The sequence below is a fragment of the Myotis myotis genome, unplaced genomic scaffold, assembly GCF_014108235.1.
Source record: "Myotis myotis isolate mMyoMyo1 unplaced genomic scaffold, mMyoMyo1.p scaffold_m19_p_20, whole genome shotgun sequence".
Lineage (NCBI taxonomy): Eukaryota > Metazoa > Chordata > Mammalia > Chiroptera > Vespertilionidae > Myotis > Myotis myotis.
Window position 1 is genome coordinate 704143 of NW_023416325.1, and position 17869 is coordinate 722011.

Consider the following 17869-nt stretch of genomic DNA (forward strand, 5'->3'; position numbering starts at 1 on the left):
GAGGGGGGCGGGGGCGGGGGAGGCGGAGGCCGGGGCGGGGACTCCGCGGGCGCGCGGCGCAGGCGGTGGCGAGCGCGGGGCCCTCCGCGGGCCGCGCCACCCCACGCAGCCGGACCGGCGGGCTGGGGTCCTACTCGCGCTCAGCGGACGGGACTCGGACCCCGGTCCGTCTCTGGCGTCGCCAGCGCCCGGCTCAGGGCCCCGCCCTCGGATGGCGTCCTAGGAACACCTGTGGGGCGAGAGCTTGGTGGGCGGGCCTCGGGGAGGGGCGGGGAGCTCCAGGCCACCATCCCTGCCTGCACCCCAACCCGTGCCAGGTTCTGGGGTAACAGCGATGAGCGCGGAGGCCTCCGGCTGTCTGTCCCGGACGGGTTCGCTCCCGAAACCCAGGGGCGAGGGACAGGCCGGGAGCAGGTGCCGCGCCCAGAAACCAGTAAGTGCGCCCGAAGCACAAGTGGCCCGCTGACGCCAAGCGCGGAGATGGACGCCTCCCGCCCCCACGGCGGCCATTACCTGCCTGTGGGTCCTTCCCGCGACGCCCAGGCGCTGACCCAAAGCCACCGCTGCCCTCGCCTCCTGGCCAGCTGGCCCCTGGTTCAGGCCAGGGCACTGCCCGTGGCGACATGGCCCGGCTCTCTGTAAAGGAAGACAGAGTTTTGTCTGAAAGCGGATTCTGAACTTGGATCCTCGACATCCCGGGGTAACCTCGGCGGACGGTCCGTGAGCCTCTGCAGGAGTCTGCGGGGTTTCCCGCCTCTGCGCATTCTTTCTGGAAAGAAGGTCCCTGGCTTTTCCAAAGGAGTCTGTGATCCTAGAAAGGTTAGACATCACTGATTTACAGGCTCTATCCTAAAGGGAAAGGTCGATGGTTACCACCGGTAATCAGAAATACAAGCGGAAAGGCTGGGGATCCGGCTTCCGCCCAGTCCCTCCCGACTCCAGATCTGTGGGCAGGAAGGCTCCCCTCTGCTCATCGCACGGGACTTACCTCCCCCTGCCCCTGCCCGGGTTTATTCTTGATCTTTGCTCCTGATAAGGCTGCCTGTGCAGGTGTAGCGGCCAGTTAGGGAGGCATGAGCAGAGCAGGAAGGAGGGGCCAGGTGCAGAGGGTCCCGGGTGCCTAACAACCGGCATTACTACAAGCCTTGGCAGGACACTCCCTGTAAGCAGTAGCCCCTGGAGATGGCAGCTAGGCCTCAGCTGTGTATCAGCGCCAAGCCCAGGGAAGCAGCAGAACCAGGCGGAGCCTGCCCCGGTGACATCAGCACCAGCTGCGGTGACTAATGACCCCTCCCCGGCGGGACCAATCAGTGGAGCCCAGGACCCTGAGGAGAGACAGGGCGGAAAGCTGATGAATATTCTCCTGAGGTCCTCCAGAGACCTCAGACGGAGCGCGCTCGGGCCTGCTGTTTGTGCCAGATGTGTGTGCAACCCCCAAGGAGGGAAGCCAGGTGGCAAGTGAATGTTAATGATATGTTTAGACTCCTGCAATAAAAGCATGACAGAGCGGGTGAAGAAGGCGTCACAGAAAGGACATGGTATGCACGGAGTTAGGAGGTCAGGGTGTGGAAGGGCATTCAAGGCAAAGGAACCAGCATGTACAAAGTCCCAACGCGGGAGAGAACACCTTGCCTGGGACATGACAAAGGGCTCAGCATACCCGAAGAGTAGGGCAAGAGAGGCAGCAAGCGTCCGGCTGCATCTGGTGGACACACCATGAGGAACGAATGCCATCTATCCCACAGAGTGTGGACCTCCTGGGCACAAGGGAATGTTTTCAGTTTTATTTTAATATATTTTATTGATTTTTTTTTTTAAAGGGAGAGGGATAGAGAGTTAGAAACATCAATGAGAGAGAAACATCGATCAGCTGCCTCCTACACACCCCCTATTGGGGATGTGCCTGCAACCAAGGTACATGCCCTTGACCAGAATCGAACCCGGGACCCTTCAGTCCACAGGCTGACGGTCTATCCACTGAGCCAAACTCGCTAGGGCAGATTTTTTATATTTAAACTGTCAAATGCTATCCCTTGGAGAACTAGCTGTCAGGCTGTCCCTGAGGACCTTAGGAGCAGGAAAGCTAGAGTGAAGAAGTGAAGTCCCCTGTGGGCTGGGAGGTTCTGGGATAGCTGAACCGACCCGTGTGCTGCAGAGCCGGCCCCAACCATTACTTCTGCCTGAGCTCAGCCCTGTGAGATGAAAGGAACCCTGTCCCCATATGCCTGAGCCCAAGGTCACATTGCCATCAACTGGGTAAGAACCCAGTCCTTCCAGCTCCCATTGGTCTTCATTCAAAATCCAGACAGATTCTCTTATAAGCTTGTAGCCAGCCATACACTAAGGTACGTGCTGGTTTGTCTCATTTTACCCAGGAAAGGAGATGCATGAGCTAAGAGGGAGATAGGCAGCATGTAGCTAAGTGTGGAGGGACGGCTTCTGTTCACAGTGGGCTGCTTTCTGCAACCCACTGAGTTGAGAGGGTTCTCACCCTGCAGGAAGGTGTTGCAATAGTGCCCTCATGTGGACATTCTGAGAACAGCACCCTCGTAATCAATTCTAGTCTGAAAAGAAGGCCCAATTGATAGACCTAGAGGGCTCTCACCCTGCAGGGAGGTGTTGCAATAGTGCCCTCTTGTGGACATTCTGAAAATGCGTTGGTGTAGGTCTCGCCTGCTATTACACTATTAGAACTACATTACCTCTGGTCCCTTGGAGAATATCTGGCTGGAAGCTCTGTGTGGGGCAGAATGTAACTACCAGAATCGGGAGGGCTCTATTCTGTGTTGCCAACACCCACAATGCAAGTCCTAGATGACCTCAGATATTTAGTTCAGTCACATCAGAGAAGAGCCTTACTTTTCTGTCAGGGAAAAAGGTGCGAACTTGAGTATAGAGAGGCAGGGCAGTGGGCTGGAGCAGTAATCCCCCCTTCCCTGCCCCAGGTGGTATGGGTCTATGTTTATTATATACTGGGAGATACAAAAGAATATTGTAAAATATGTGTGGGGCATACAAGTAACAATACATACAAGACATCCATAGACTCATTAACCCATTTTAGTTGCCTGTTCTCCCTCCCACCCTCTCCCATCATCTTGGGTTCTTTCAAGTCAACTGGCTCCCACCTCCTCTTCATTTTTATTTTTTAATCCTCACCCGAGGATATTTTCCCATTGATTTTTAGGGAGATTGGAAGAGAGGGAAAGACAGAAACATCAATGTGAGAGAAACACATCGATTGGCTGCCTCCTGCATGAGCTCCAACTAGGGTCTGGGCCAGGGAGGAGCCTGCAACCAAGGTACATGTCCTTGACCGGAATCGAACCCGGGACCCTTTGGTCCACAGGCCGATGCTCTATCCATTGAGCCACACCGGCTAGGGCCCAGCCTCCTTAGTTGACTAAGTATTCTCAGCTGTTTTTTCCACCTGCGATCTCCTCTTTCCATATTTCCAAGCACTTATTGAAATCGCTATTTTGTAAGTGTTCCTTCTTTAAAACAACATGACCTTCCCAAGTCCTCTTAACTGTTCTCTTTTTCTCCACAGCATTTGTCACCTTCTAGTGATTTATCTCGTTTATGTCTGTCTCCTCCTGTTAGAATGTAAGCTCCAGATGGCGGGGATTTCTGTTCGACTTCTCTCACTGCTCTATCTTCAGGGCCTAGAAGAAGACTTGGCCTATGGTATGAATTCAATGAATATTTGTTCAGCGAAGTCTTCTTTCTCCTTCTCCTTGCTGTTGAGTACTTTTTGCATGTTCTATACTTTTATTTCAGTGAGGTCTCAAGAAAAATGGGAGGCAAACATGGCTGCTGATCAAACTCTCTGAGCAGAAAGTTTCAGTCAGTGGTTCATACTGTGTGAGGGATCATGAACCCCTTTAATATTATTATGAGACTTAGAGAACATACAAATCTCAACACACCTACACTAATGTACACATTATGAAGACCTTAAATTTCACCTTAAGGACCTGTGCTCTCGGAACGTTCCTGCAGTGGCCCCATAGAAGTGGGAAAGGGGATTTCGTCGTTCATTATATACTTTGTATACGTCAATGTTGTATATAGTGCATGTGTTACAATGTCAAGGTTTTAGAAACTAAATATTTTAAAGGAACCTGTGTTCTTACACCTTGAGGAGATCGCAGACTCAGATCTTTAGGGACCGGGCAGGGGGGTGTGAATGCACGTGGCCTAGGACAATAGGCAGTGGTGGGAGCTGTGGCTTGCTGACCCCACCTGAAGTGCTTAAATTCAACAGTATGAAAAACATGGCATTGATCCAACTCAACACCCCTGCTGTCAACCCAGGACTGCCAGTGAGCAACCTCTGTTTAGAAACCTTTCCGGGGAGCCAGTGACCCCTTAGTGATGGAGTAAGGAGTATGCAGACTCTATAAAGCAACAGGAAAAATAAAAACAGAAAACCCCTTGGAAGTGTCTGGGAGCTCCAGAGAATATGGAGGTACAGGATGTAAATGTCACAAAGAAAGTAGTAAGCCTCCCTTTTGCCAACTTGTTCAGCCCCTGCTTGGCGGGAGCTCCTGGTCCAATGAGAACCAAGGCAGGTGTGTGTGTTGCCCAGGCTCTTGTCTGGGGCTCACTCCCCTGCACCAGGCCACTTCTTGGGCAGCCCGACCACTGCAATTGCCACTACAACCCTCTTCACAGTTGCCCCCAGGAGATGCCAGGCCTCATGCCCGTTCCTGATGAGCACTGTTCGCTCACAGAGTTCTCAGAACAAGCCTAAGAGGCAGGTACTACAATTAGTCTTGGCTTTCAAATGAGGAAGCGGAAGCAGTGAGAGGGCAAAAGGACTTCTCTTGCGGAAAGCCTGCGGGATGGCCAGGCAGCAGTGCTGGAAGGGTGGGGTGGGGTGAGGATGAGGATGAGGATGAGGACAGGTGCGGGGGACTTCCTAAAGCCAGAAAGAGCACCGAGGTCCTTACCTAGCAGCTGTGGCAGTGCAGGACCACGCCACAGCATTCAGGAACCTGCTGGCTCTCTGCCACTAACTTGCTGTGTGACCTTGGGCAAGTCAGGTCACCTCTCTGGGCCTCTGTTTCCTCATCTGTAAAATGAGGAGACTTGGTTAACTTGAAAAATACCTATCGGGCTCTCCCTCTGCGCACTCTGCCGATGCTATAATGGAAAAAGGAATAAGACAGTCACTATTCAAAAAACACTACCCTGTTTACTAGGCACTGTGGTTACGGAGATGAGCAAGTCGGCATCCCTTCCCTTAAGACCTCCACTCTGTGGTCAGGGACACAGGGAGCCGACAAGAAATGGCCAACAACACGCTTGGTGCAGGGGTAGGCACAGATAGGTAGCCTTTTCTACTGGGACCACGTGGGGGTAGCACCGCAGAAGAGGCCTGGATTGGATCTTGGGGGATCTTTGGCCCCTGCTCTCAAAGACTGTGCCATCTAATCAGGAGTCTGGGACATGTGCCCACACACCTACCACACAAGGCGGAGTGAAGCCACCACAGGCCATCCAGAGAGGGAAACCCACGTGGTGTAGGCAGGTGGAGTAAGGAGCGAGCAGGAGGCGAAGAGAAGCTTTGCAGGGGAACTAGCATTGAGAGAAGCTTTGAGGAGGAAGTTTCCTGAGGGCCCTGGGGGGGCAGAAGAGGCATTCTAGATAAGGGACCTGTGCAAGTAAAGGCACAATGTGGGGGACGATCGGGGTGCAGTTGGGACAGCAGGCAGGCCAGGGAGTGTGGACTGGCAGGGTTGGAAGCCAAGTGGAGCTGTCATGATGAGAGCCTTTGGAAACGAGGGGCCTGGGCCAGGCTCACCACATTCTGATGCCAGTTCTTGGAGGTAGGCTCCCTTGCTACTCCCCCATTCTTTCAGATAAGGAAGCAGCGGTTCAGAGAGCTTACAAAGTCACACAGCTGACGGAGACAGTGCACTTGACCCACGTGTGTCTGATGCCCCACCCTGACCTCCTTACCACCTGAACGAATGCTAGGCATTGCTGAGCCCCTCCCATCTAAGATGCCACTGCCCGGTGCCCTTGGCCTGGCATTCCACCTCAGACACATGGGCACAGAAGGTCGATCTTTGCCTTAACCATGAATGCTGGCTTGGTTAAGCCTCCTCCACTCAGGCAGCTAGGGGACGATCAGGATCTTCTTCACCAGAACAGAGGGAAGGAGGCAGGGCAAGGATATGAGAATTACTAGGGTTTTTGTACTCCACTGTCCGTTGGTCTCAGTTTATTGCTCTACGATGGTGCTGGCTGGCTTCTACATCTTCTCCTGTGGCTGGCTTCTATGTCTTCTCCCCCTGTCGGTCTAGCGTGGTCATGGCTCTGGGGCGGAGCTTCTAACTTGATTAAGGCGGCTAGATTTTTCTTTTAGGCTGGAGTCAACCCTGCGCACACGGATGCTGTCCAGGTACTGCCGGACGCTAAGGAACTCCCGCCTCCAGCGCCCCAGCTTTCTCAACTGGTCCATCAAGAACTTTTTTTTCAGGTGGTCATGCAAGTGGCTCATCTTTTTCTTGGTCTTTTCTACCGTTTTCATCTTACAGAAAAACAAATGAGGTTAGGATGAAGAAACCACTAACGAGAGAGGCATCTGTGTTGCTGATAGGAGGGTAGACAACAGGCCAGCCTAGTTCCGTTTGTAAAATGTGGGCGTTGAGCTAGATAACTCCTAGGCCACCTTCTGAGAGTTGGCAGCCTAGACCCTGATTTTGACCTTAACACCTCTGGTCAGAAAGAGGTGGGGGAGGGTGTGGAGAAAGGGGGCATCTTGTCCCCTCCTCTGCCCATTCTTTAACTATCACTCTGTCCCCGGTACTCGCTTAGCGCTTCCCACATATTGTCTGGGACATTCCCGGCCTCCCTTTGAACTCCAGTTACTTCTTCTATTATGTCACTTTTGTCCTGTCCCCAAGACTCTAGGCTCTGGGAAGGCACATCCTCCACCTTACTCGTTCATTTATTCATTCCAGTGAGCCGGCTGCGGAGAGGGCGCTAAGGAGAATCAGCGGCCTATCTTCACAGAAATTACAACACAGCCAGGAAGATGGGGCACAAGCCCAAATGTTTCTAAGCAAGGCAGAGAGTGACACATCCCTTTAAAAAAACACACAAACACACAAACAAACGCAGAGTCCAAAGAGGGGAGAGAGCAGGAAAAGTCCCCTGGAGGGTCGCCGTAAGAATCGGGGGTTGGGTTTTGAAGGACGGGGAAGTGTGGGGCATGGGAAACAACCAGTCAAGAGGTCATCCTATTTCTCCTACAGCAGGTCACTGCGAGGTTGGCAGATGGAGAAGCACCCAGGCCTCTACTCTCGCTTACGGAGGCTTAAGAGAGCCTGGCCCCGTCTCTTAAGCCTCCTTCTCTCTTCAATGTCAGGATCCCATGGCCCATCCTCCTGCAACATGGAGGGAAGCTCAACAGAGTCAATTCCGGGCTGCCGGCTCTGCTTGAAGAAATGAGTACATTTCCGGAATCCATCCCATTCACTAGTTTCTTCCCGTTCCCCCACACAGCGCCTGTCCCAAGCAGACCCTCAGACACATTTAATGAATGGACCAGTCAGGGCCTGTGGGGCGATGCCTCTGTGGTTTCCCTCCTCATTTCCTGACAGCTTTCAACCAAGCAGGTCAAACCCTAGTTGTCCATCAGCAAAAAGTAGAAGAACCTCAATTCTCATATGAAAAGTGGGGGGTTAATCTCCCCCCAAAAACTGACCAAACTATGTTGATGCCACTTCAAGCTCTAGGACCCAAGACTTTTTTTAATGGGAGATAGTAGGAATCCATCCATGGATTCCCCAAATAGAAAGATAATGTGCTTTGGATGGGGGCGGGGGTGGGGGATGGGGGAGAATGCCACCAGATCCAAAACATGAAATCGTTTTCCCAGGCGCCATCAGCGCAGGAACAGCAGTGACACCCTGGGCAAGTCAGTAACCTCGAGTTTCAGACTCCTCCAGAAAATGGGACTTGCATTAGAGCACCTTTGTGACTCCCCATCCCCTCTAAGACCTGGGACCCCCCCCCCGCCCCCCAAGGAATCAGGGAGAGTGAAATGAATATGGGTCAAGCCACCAACACCCTCTAACACAAAAGCTTGTGAGGACTTTACCTCCAGCTCATAGATTCGTTGCGCACTGAGGTTGTCACGAATAATCACCCGAGATAAGTGGCTCTTGGGTAAAAATTTTGTCACGGCTGCTTCGCTGGAATTCATTAAGCTGGAGGGGCAGAGGAAGGTGGGACAGGTTAAGATGGCTGAGGCCAGGCTAGGCCAGGGCCTGATCTGCTAGGGTCCTGGGATAGTGGCTGAGGCCTCCCCAGGTTTCTTGAGAGAGGAACGGCTCTGTCATGATTGCCGGAGGAGCAAGGGAGCTCTAGGTTTCTCCTTGTGGGGAAAATGTGCGCTAAAGGGGTAGTTCCTTGAATGCCGAGAGGAAAAGCCATCCTGAGAAGTATGGAGAGAGCAGACCACAAGGAAACGGTCAACAAGGACTCAGAACTGTCTGCTGGAGCAGCCGTCTTAAGGAGAGAAAATGCAGGAGGAAATGGCAAGTGGGGGGGTCTTAGAGGAGCAGAAGTTGCAGGGTAGGGTTCGAAGGGCTGAATTTGAGGGGCGCTGAAGTGGGGGCACTTGCTCCAGAGCCTAGATCTAAGGGGGCTCAAAGAGTTTGGACAGAGGGTAGGTTGCCTAAGACGGGAATTCTGAGAGAAAAGGGTTTGGGGAAGAAGTCAAAGGGAAGTATGGGACAGACAAACGTTGGAGAATGGAGGGTGAGAGGTAGGAGATGGTATGGGGTCGGGAGGGGTGGAGTGAGATGAGCCAGGTGAAACTAGAGAGAATGATTGGGTCAAAAATAATATCAGGCACTGAGTGTTCACTTGGTAATTTTGGGTATACCATGAAGTGACTTTACAGTTATGTACCTTTAAATGTTTTTGCCCACTTCAAAATAGTTGCTCATATTTTCTTTCTAAACTTTGGAAACTAAATGTACAGCAGGGAAGCAACTGAATAAATTGTGGTTACGTCCTACAATAAAATCCTCGGCAGTGATGTGTAAAACAGACATTCATAGTGTAGTAGGTGGGGAGGAAAGCAGGCTACAAGTTAGTGAACTTTTTTTGCCCTGGCTGGTTTGGCTCAATGGATAGAGCGTAGGCCTGCGGACTGAGGGGTCCCGGGTTCCATTCAGGTCTGGGGCACATGCCGGGTTGCGGCTGGATCCCCTGATCCCTGGAGGGTGGTGTGCAGGAGGCAGCCCACCCATGATCCTCTCTCATCGTTGATGTTTCTATCCCTCTCCCTCCCTCTCTGAAATCAATAAAAATATATAAAAAAGAGAAAAGGGTGTTCATATAGGGATCAAGATGCACACATACAAAAGTCCCCCAAATCCTGTTTAAAACAACAACAACAAAACTTAAAATATTTAAGACACATGAAACATGTCTCCCATTCAGTGGTGCACCAAATTCACCAATATTTCCTACGAAGGGAGAAAAAAAAGGCAGGGACTGGGAAAAAAAGGCAGGGACCATTCAAGTAATAAATGGTCATTTTGAACCAAACTGTCTTCCAAAGCAAGGCCTCTGGGGGAGGCTGGAGGATGCTGGCCGGGGTGGGAAATGGAAATAGCGGGGAGAAATGGGTGTCTAATGGGGACTGGGGTCCGGCCTGGGGGAAACAGAGGTTTGCCCAGGGCCCCTGGGGAACCCGGAAGCTGAGGAGAGGGGTGTCAGGCCTGAAGGGACCTGAGCCCCACCCGGCTCTCAGGATGTCCCAGGCTCGGCCCCAAGGGCGCTGGGGGCCCCCGGGCTACACGAGGTCCAGCCTGGGAGCCGACGGGGCTGGGACGAGCCTGGTCGGACCTGTGGGTTGGAGGTGGGACTTCCGGTTCCTCCCCGGAGTCTGTGGGGCATCCACTCTCCTGGGGTCCGGGACAGAGCCAGGCTCTGGGAGCGACAGCGCCGGGGTCTCGGGGGCCAGCTGAGGGGGCGGGGGTCCGAGGCAGTTCGGGCTCCCTCCAGGGCCCCGGTGTCCGACAGACGCTCTCAACACCCGGACCGTCCGCACCTGAAGAGCACCAGCGGCTGCGAGGTCCGCGGCTGCAGGAAGCAGATCTGCGGCTGGGTCCCTAAGTTGATTTCGGGGCGGCTGATGAGCCGGTGGCGCTGGAACGCGGCTGAGGCGGGGTAAGTGCCACTGGTCTTCCTGGCGGTCGCGCTGGCGGCGGGCGAGGTTAATTTCCAGGAGACCGAGGGCCTGTGCTGCTGGGCAGCCTCGTTCTCCACGTTCGGGGACGACTCGGGCGGAGGAGGTTCACTGGTAGCCATGCTCTGTGAGCGCGCGCGGCCGTGGAGTGAGCCCTCGCGCAGACGCAGTGCCTGAGTAGGGCTCGTTGCCCCGGAAACAAGCGAGGGGGGCGGGGCCGGGAGGACCGGAAGCGCGCGGGACCCGGAAGGCGGCGGGCGCGGCGGGATTGTCCCTCGGCGGCTGCCGTAGCGTGATCGGTTACGTTGCCATGGAGATGCGTTAGGCCAGGGGAATGGGCTGCGCGCGCTGAGCGGACCCTACTTTCCGACTCGGACTGCTGTGGCCCCCGCGTGATCGTGGAGCGGGTAACCGGGTGAGTCCGGGCGGGGAGGCTCCAGGGCTGGGAGATGAGGCCGTGGTGTCTCCGAAGACTCGGCACGGCGGATTTCTTCCCGGATGAGGGACCATTACTATGGAAACCAGAGCGTTGGGCCGCAGGGGACGATGGCTCCCGTGGCGGGGGCGGGGGAGGCGGTGATCGGCTTGGTCTTTACTCGAGACCTTGGTCCGAGGCTTCGAGCACGGTTGCTTTCTGAACGAACCTGCGCTCGCGCCCGCGGCGGAGAGGTCAGACCATCTGGGTCTTGATACCCAGCCGATAGGAAGCCCGTTGCTGCGCCAACTTCCTAAGAAACCTATCTGGTTCTCCCCTGGAAGTGGCGCCTCCCTCCAGCCCACCCGTGAACTTCGTTCCTCATTTATATCCCAGGATTAACAGGCGCCCCGCGGTGTTTGCCGACTTGTCCCACACCTAACAAGGCCAGAGAGGCCGGCTTTCCTACCGAAGCCCACTTCCCTCTGGGTTTTTGGATGAGGATCCAGGACATTTAGGCTTCCAACTGGTTTTGGGAGAGGGAGGCTTTTTCCCTGCCCTCACGCGATCTTTGGAACAAACAAGCCCCCATCCCCGAGGTGAGCCTGATGCATTCGATGCTGGGCCATTGGCAGGTAGGACTTGCCAGTGCAGCCGTTGTCCTTCCTCTCCAACAGCCTAGGAACCACACTCACCTCCACCCCGCCCCTCCCCAAAACTCTAGAGAAACATAGCCAGAGAACGAATCCTTCCCAGATTTCCCAGAAGGAAGAGTCATAGTTGTTGGACACATTCCCCCGTTCAAAATATTTATCAAGCACCTACTTGTGGAGACTTAGAGCTTGGCACTGGTTACACAGTGGGAGCGAAGAGAGACACAGTGATGTCCCAGTAGAACTCCCAGGTCATAGCAAAGCCACATCTTCAGGGAGTCTTAGCCAGGAGAGCTCTTAGGGCTTAGAAAGCCTGGAGCAGGGACTTGATCAAATGTAGGGGAGGAGTGTGACCCTGGGGGATTTCCCCCAGGAAGTGGCCCTTGGCTGAGGCTGCAGGCTCACCAGTCCTCTGTGGAATGTAACAGATGAGGATCTGACAAGCTTGGAAGGAAAGGAACTGAGAGCAGCAAAGGCCAGAGAGGACCAGATGTCCATATGGAACTGCAAGTGGCTCAGGCCAGCTGCGGCCCTTCAGGACACAGGGAAGGCTAACAGGAGGCTGGAGGGATGGGTGGCAGCCAGGGTGTAAATGGCCTTGACCGCTAAGCTAAGGGATGCCATCTCATCCTGACAGTAGGCAGCCGCTGAAATACACCAAGCAGGGGATAGACCTTCAGCTCCCTGCCTGTTTGGACCGGACGGAGACTGCCATGTGTGCTCTAAATCCGAATGTTCCTGTTTCAGTGAAACGTGAAGATGTGCTGTTTTTACAGCTTTGTTCATGACTGAGCGAGTAAGGGACCTGGATTTTTTTAGGAGAAGATGGGGTTCTGCCCCGCTTTGGGGTCCCTGGCACAGTCCTGCTATACACCGCATCATTGTGGTATGGCTTGTCTACCTGAAGCCCCTCTGCCTCGCTGCACTGGCCACTGGGGTGTGGGGGGTGCAGGGGTGCCCTTATGCTGGCCTCCAGGAAGCTGCCAGCGACTCTCTTCCCCAGGCCGTCCTTAGAGGCGATGTGCAGGAGCGTGGTTACTGACGTAGGACCGTTGCACGTGGGCACATTTTATCTCTTCAAAGAGATGGTTCTTGCCCTAGCCGGTTTGGCTCAGTAGATAGAGCGTCAGCCTGTGGACTGAAAGGTCCCGAGTTCGATTCTGGTCAAGGGCACATGTCTGGGTTGTGGGCTCAATCCCTAGTAGAGGTGTGCATGAGACCGGTCAATGATTGCTCTCATCATTGATGTTTTGTCTCTCCCTCTCTCTTCCTCTCTGAAATCAATAACATATATATATACATACACACATATATACATATATATACTTTTTAAAAAGCGATGGTTCTTGGAGAGGGAAGCTAAGACCCTCCTCTCTCTCAATACAACCAGTGACTCTGAGCACAGTGGGCTGTGGTTTCATGTCACTGGCTCAGTCTCATGGTTGGACCGTAAAGTCGGAAGGGAGGGAGGCATGTGAGTGGTCCCGTTAGAGGGGCCGGAGGAGAAAAGATTGAAGAGAACAGAGAAGGGGCGTTGGGAGCCTGGTGGAGAGTTAGGCTGAGGCTCAGCTGCGGGACACTCGTCGGCCCAACTCAAAAGGCGGGGCCCCTGCAGGGAAGTGCCGGGCTCAAGGCGTTGTCCTCTGTCCTGCTGAGCATGTGGACTCCTGCTCCTCAGGTCCTGCCCCGCGGGTTTGAGGAAGAGCCTGGGGATCTGCATTTTTAATGAGCTCCCTGGGTCATTTACTGTGACGGGCAGAGGACCACCCAGGGCAGTGACGGCGAGCCTTTTGAGCTCGGCGTGTCAGCATTTTGAAAAACCCTAACTTAACTCTGGTGCCGTGTCACAGATAGAAATTTTTTGATCTTTGCAACCATAGTAAAACAAAGACATATTTTTGATATTTATTTTATATATTTAAATGCCATTTAACAAAGAAAAATCAACCAAAAAAATGAGTTCACGTGTCACCTCTGACACGCGTGTCATAGGTTCACCATCACTGACCTAGGGGAATCCTGCTATAGGCCCATCCATCCATTTCCCAGGAATCGCCTGGGGTTGGCCTGCTGGCCCAGCGGGGCTCCCGCCCTCTAAACATTCTCTCCCTCCTTGCAGTTTTCCATGGACACAGCCTAGCAGAAAGATGCGGCCTGCATGCCTCACTGGCCGCTGACCCACCGGCCTGATGACCGCATCTCCCTGTACCCCCCTGCTTCAGTTCCCACGGCCCTCAGTCAGCGGCCTCTCCCAGATCACCAGCAGCCTGTATATCAGCAATGGGGTGGCCGCCAACAACAGGCTCATGCTCTCCAGCAACCACATCACCTCGGTCGTCAACGTCTCGGTGGAGGTGGTGAGTACCTTGTATGAAGACATCCAGTATGTGCAGGTGCCTGTGGCCGACACTCCCACGGCACCTCTCTGTGACTTCTTCGACCCCATTGCTGACCACATCCACGATGTCGGGATGAAGCAGGGCCGCACGCTGCTCCACTGCGCAGCCGGTGTGAGCCGCTCAGCTGCCCTGTGCCTCGCCTACCTCATGAAGTACCACACCATGTCCCTGCTGGAGGCCCACACCTGGACCAAGTCCTGTCGGCCCATCATCCGGCCCAACAGTGGATTTTGGGAGCAGCTCATTCACTATGAGTTCCAGCTGTTTGGCAAGAACACCGTGCACATGGTCAGCTCCCCCATGGGACGCGTCCCTGACATCTACGAGAAGGAGGTTCGTTTAATGATTCCACTGTAAGCCATGCCCCAGCCCCCGCATCGGGGGTCAGAGGTGCAGATCTGCCATTGATCCTGCACTAAGAACTGAAACATCCTACTTTTGTGCTACAGAAAAAAGACAGATGATGCCTTTTATCAGAGCAATAAAAAAGGAAGCGTGCCGTAGCTTTTATCTTGTAATCCATCTCTTTAAAGATTAAACCCACTAAGTGTAAAATGGTGAAGATAAGTTTCCTACCCCGTGAGTGACAGGTCATGGCTACTGGTCAGAGGGGAGAGTGAGTAAGGCAGGTGGTGCCTGGGTCAAATGGACCGGCGCCCAAAGCAAGACTGGAATCCGGCAGCCTCCCCCGAGACCAGCTAACCCAGGCCTGAGCGCCGCAGTTCCACCTCGTTCTTTCAAACCAAGAGCCTTAAGCATCATGGCTCCTCCTTGCTTAACCTACTGGGTAAGTGACCGTCCATGGTGCCCTGGGAGCCCTAGGGGTTCCGGGCCAGTGCCGCTCCCACCTGCAACCACAGGGTCAGCTCTGGTTTTCTGGATTTGATATATGCGCATGATAATTTTCAAAGACAGCATTCCACCACATAACATTTTTTAACTTTTTTTCCGCAAGTGCTGTTGTACATAAGGTCTTGGCAGCCCCCCACCAGCCTTTGCTGGAAGGCGGCATTCGCTTCTCTAGGGCACCCGTGGCGGGAAGGCCTGCCAGCAGGCCCGGGGTTCCTCTCCTAGGCCCTGGCTCAGAAGGCTGGAGCTGCAGGCCCACACCTCGCCTCGTACCAGCGGTGGCCATTTCCTTTTTTCTCTTCATCTCAGTTGCTTGGCCCCGGAGCAGATCCATTCACAGAATGTATGCGGCAGAGTAAGGAGATTAAGGGCCCTGAGTTCCAGCTCGAGGCCTAGAGAATGAATGAAGGGTCTTGGAAACTGGAGGGGGGAGGGCGGGGGGTAGGTCATGGAGAAGAGGGAGCTTGAGAAATGGATCCCACAGAGTTGCAAGTTTCAACTTCAGTCTGAGGCTTCACTGGGGGCGGGGCCAGATGGAAAAGCACAGAATCACTTCCCTCAGTCTGTCTGTCCTGAAGCCGTAATGCTTTCAGGCATAACATTTGGGGATAATTGTCACCCCAGTTCAATACAACTGATGGTGCTGGGCCCAGGACACGGCCCCCCTGTCCCCTGCTCACCCGGACCGCAGCAATAGCTCTTCCCTGGCCTCCCTGCCCCTTCGGTATCTCCTCCACACAGGATCCAGACCGAACTGAAGGGCCGTTATCAGGAAATGTTTCTCCAACATCCTGGCTCTTGCCTGCCGCTCAGAACCTTCCATGTCTCTCCATGGTGTTTGGTGTTTCCAGGAAGTATCTGCAACCAAGCGGGGAGAGCGCGAGTTGCTGGGTCCCTCAGCTGACTTGGGAGCAGAGAAGGAAGCGAGAAGAGTCCTTGTTTGCCCCGCCCCCGGAATGGCAACCCCAGAGCCCTTTGGGGAGGGGGCCGGGGCTCCTGGCAGCTGAGGCTGAGACAAGGCCGCAGCTTTGTTCTGAATTCACAATGGCAGGATGCCCAGCTCAGAGCCAGCTTCCCCGGCTTCCTCCCAGGCAGGGCAGGGTGGTGGGAGCTGGGGTGTCCCTCCCGCCTGCAGCCCTGGGGGCCCTCCCTGTGCAGTGAAGGCTGGGGGTCGGGGAGCATGAGAAGCCTTGGGGGAGAAACGACGGCATCTGGAGTGAGCTGATGCCGTCTCCTAACTTTCCTTGAGGCGGCCTCCCGGGGTGAGACGGGGGTAGGCTCTGCGGCTGCTCCCAGTTCACAAACAGGCACAGGAGGGGGAGGCCCCGGCCCCGGGTCGCACGGCTTAGACGTGCCAGAGCTGGGATTTGAACCCACTCCCACCCCTGCTCTTGGCTATTCGTCTCTTCTGCCTGCTTCATCCATGTCCGTGCTGGGGAGACAGCAGCGGAGGGGACAGTGGCCTCAGCCTTCCCCGGGCCCAGTCTGGTGAGGAGGAGGCGATAAACCAGCGCTGAGAATGGAAGGGGCACAGGGCCCTGCCTGCAGAAATGCAGGGAGCTGCGGGTGACCTTTGACTCGGCGTGGCCAGGGGCAAAGCAGGGCTGGAGGTAGAACTGCCCAAGGAAGGTGACGGCTGTTATCCTGAGTCCCCAGGAGGCTCTGCCCGCCCAAAGCCGTCCATCCTTTGTCCCGTCTCGCCAAGCTGCGGATGGGACCCCGGAGGTGCCTGAGTGACACCAGGACAGGGCTGGGCCACGGGCATCTCTGAGTCACAGGGAGGGGGGTGGTGAGTGACTCACCCTGGGCCCACTTCCCTCTACAAGGCCAGCCTGGATGGAGGCCAGGGCCAGGAAACCCTGCATCTGTCCTTCCTGGGCCAGGTGACTCCCAGGCCTTCCCTGCCCTCATCCCCAGCCGTGGGCTCACACAGCTCTGCCTAGGGCTGGCTGGCATGGCAGTCCTGCAGGAATTCTGTCTGTGCGAAGGAATGAATGACTCCTCCCTGAGTCCCAGGTCCCTGGATCCCAGCCGCAACCTGGTCTAGCTCTCCTCCTCACGAAGCAAGCAGAGACTGTCTCCCTTTCCTGGTGGGCCTGGAGCCTCAGAGAAAGTGGGTGAGAAGATGATAGCCCAAGATGGGGGCCAAGCCAGCTGACACCATCACCCCCCTTCTTCTCGGGCCCTGCCCATCGGGCTTCTCACTGGAACCCTCTACTTGGGATCATCATACCCATTTTGCAGATACAGAAACTGAGGCTCAGGGAAGGGCGGCTACCCACCTAAGACACACAGTGAGGCGGGCAGAGCAGGATTTCCCCTAATCCAGGCAGGGTCCTTGTGGTTTTGGTTTTTTTGTTTTGTAGTTTTGGATTCTCACCTGAGGATATTTTCCCATTGATTTTTAGAGAGAGTGGAAGGAGGGGAGAGATAGAGAGAGAAACATCGATGTGAGAGAGACACATTGATTGGTTGCCTCCCGCACGGGCCCCGAACAGGGCCGGGGATGGAGCTTACAACTGAGGTACCTGACCTTGACCAGAATCAAACCTGGGACCCTTCAGTCCACAGGCCGGATGCTCTAGCTACTGAGCCAAACCAGGTGGGGCAGAAGGTGTGTGTTTTAGGAAGATCCTTCTGGGACCACGTGGAAGTTGGAGTGGAGGGCCCAGAGCAGAGCGGGGAGGAAGCCACTGCCTCCCTGATGGGCAGTGGTGGCCCGGCCAGTGGAGGGACTTTGGAGAAGGGGACAGGTCACAGTGCGTAAGGAAGGATGTCCGCATCTTTCTGTGGGTGGCTGGGGGCCAGTGAGCCCGTCACTCCCCCAGACAGTGGAACCTCGTTTCTCGAACGTCTCCCATCTCGAACAGTTCGCTTCTCAACCTGACAGCCCTTTCATGCCGATACCCATATGACAGTCAAGCATCTCTCAGGTGACAAGGGAGAGCTCGCGAGTATGAGTCTGGTTACCACCGTTAACATCTCAGGATCTGGGGCTCTGAATATTTTCATGGTTTCTTTGCTTTTGTTGCTGCCTATAATTATTATTAAATTTTCGTTTTTTAAAACATTTTTCATTTTTTTATGTACGTTTCCTTTCTTAGTAAATTTTCATGTCCTTTTGTTTTTAAGGTGTTTGTTTATAGATTAAACAGTACAATATATAAGAAAGGTTAAAACGGGATCATTGGGGGGTCTGGAATAGATTAATTTACATGATTTCTAGGGGGGCAAAAATGATTCAATTTTCGAACAGCCTTCCGGAACAAATTACGTTCGAGAAACGAGGTTCCGCTGTATTTCCCTGGCTGTCACCCTGAGGAATGACACGGGA

The 17869-nt window shown here is 54.5% G+C and overlaps 2 protein-coding genes across 5 annotated transcripts; one reads left to right on the forward strand and one right to left on the reverse strand.

Moving 5' to 3' along the window:
- Window positions 1-40: 40 nt before the first annotated feature.
- Window positions 41-10395, reverse strand: CUNH5orf52 (chromosome unknown C5orf52 homolog). 3 transcript variants are annotated; one of them, XR_004974851.1, is made up of 3 exons: window positions 9877-10008; window positions 8117-8225; window positions 41-636 (listed from the first exon to the last, which is right to left on the reverse strand). XR_004974851.1 is itself a non-coding variant. In XM_036353808.1 (3 exons), exons 1-3 carry the CDS (start codon window positions 10339-10341, stop codon window positions 6320-6322), a joined length of 591 nt encoding a protein of 196 aa, XP_036209701.1. In that variant the 5' UTR covers window positions 10342-10395; the 3' UTR covers window positions 6202-6319. The 3 variants fall into 3 exon arrangements, 1 of the variants encoding a protein (XP_036209701.1); XM_036353808.1 differs by lacking the exons at window positions 41-636; window positions 9877-10008 and adding exons at window positions 6202-6541; window positions 10082-10395; XR_004974850.1 differs by lacking the exons at window positions 8117-8225; window positions 9877-10008 and adding an exon at window positions 989-1472.
- Window positions 10062-14189, forward strand: DUSP18 (dual specificity phosphatase 18). Of its 2 annotated transcripts, none has more exons than XM_036353811.1 (2): window positions 10062-10200; window positions 13407-14189. In XM_036353811.1, the coding sequence occupies exon 2, from the start codon at window positions 13477-13479 to the stop codon at window positions 14041-14043; it is 567 nt and encodes a 188-aa protein (XP_036209704.1). In that variant the 5' UTR covers window positions 10062-10200; window positions 13407-13476; the 3' UTR covers window positions 14044-14189. The 2 variants fall into 2 exon arrangements, with proteins under 2 accessions (XP_036209704.1, XP_036209703.1); XM_036353810.1 differs by lacking the exon at window positions 10062-10200 and adding an exon at window positions 10456-10634.
- Window positions 14190-17869: the final 3680 nt, after the last annotated feature.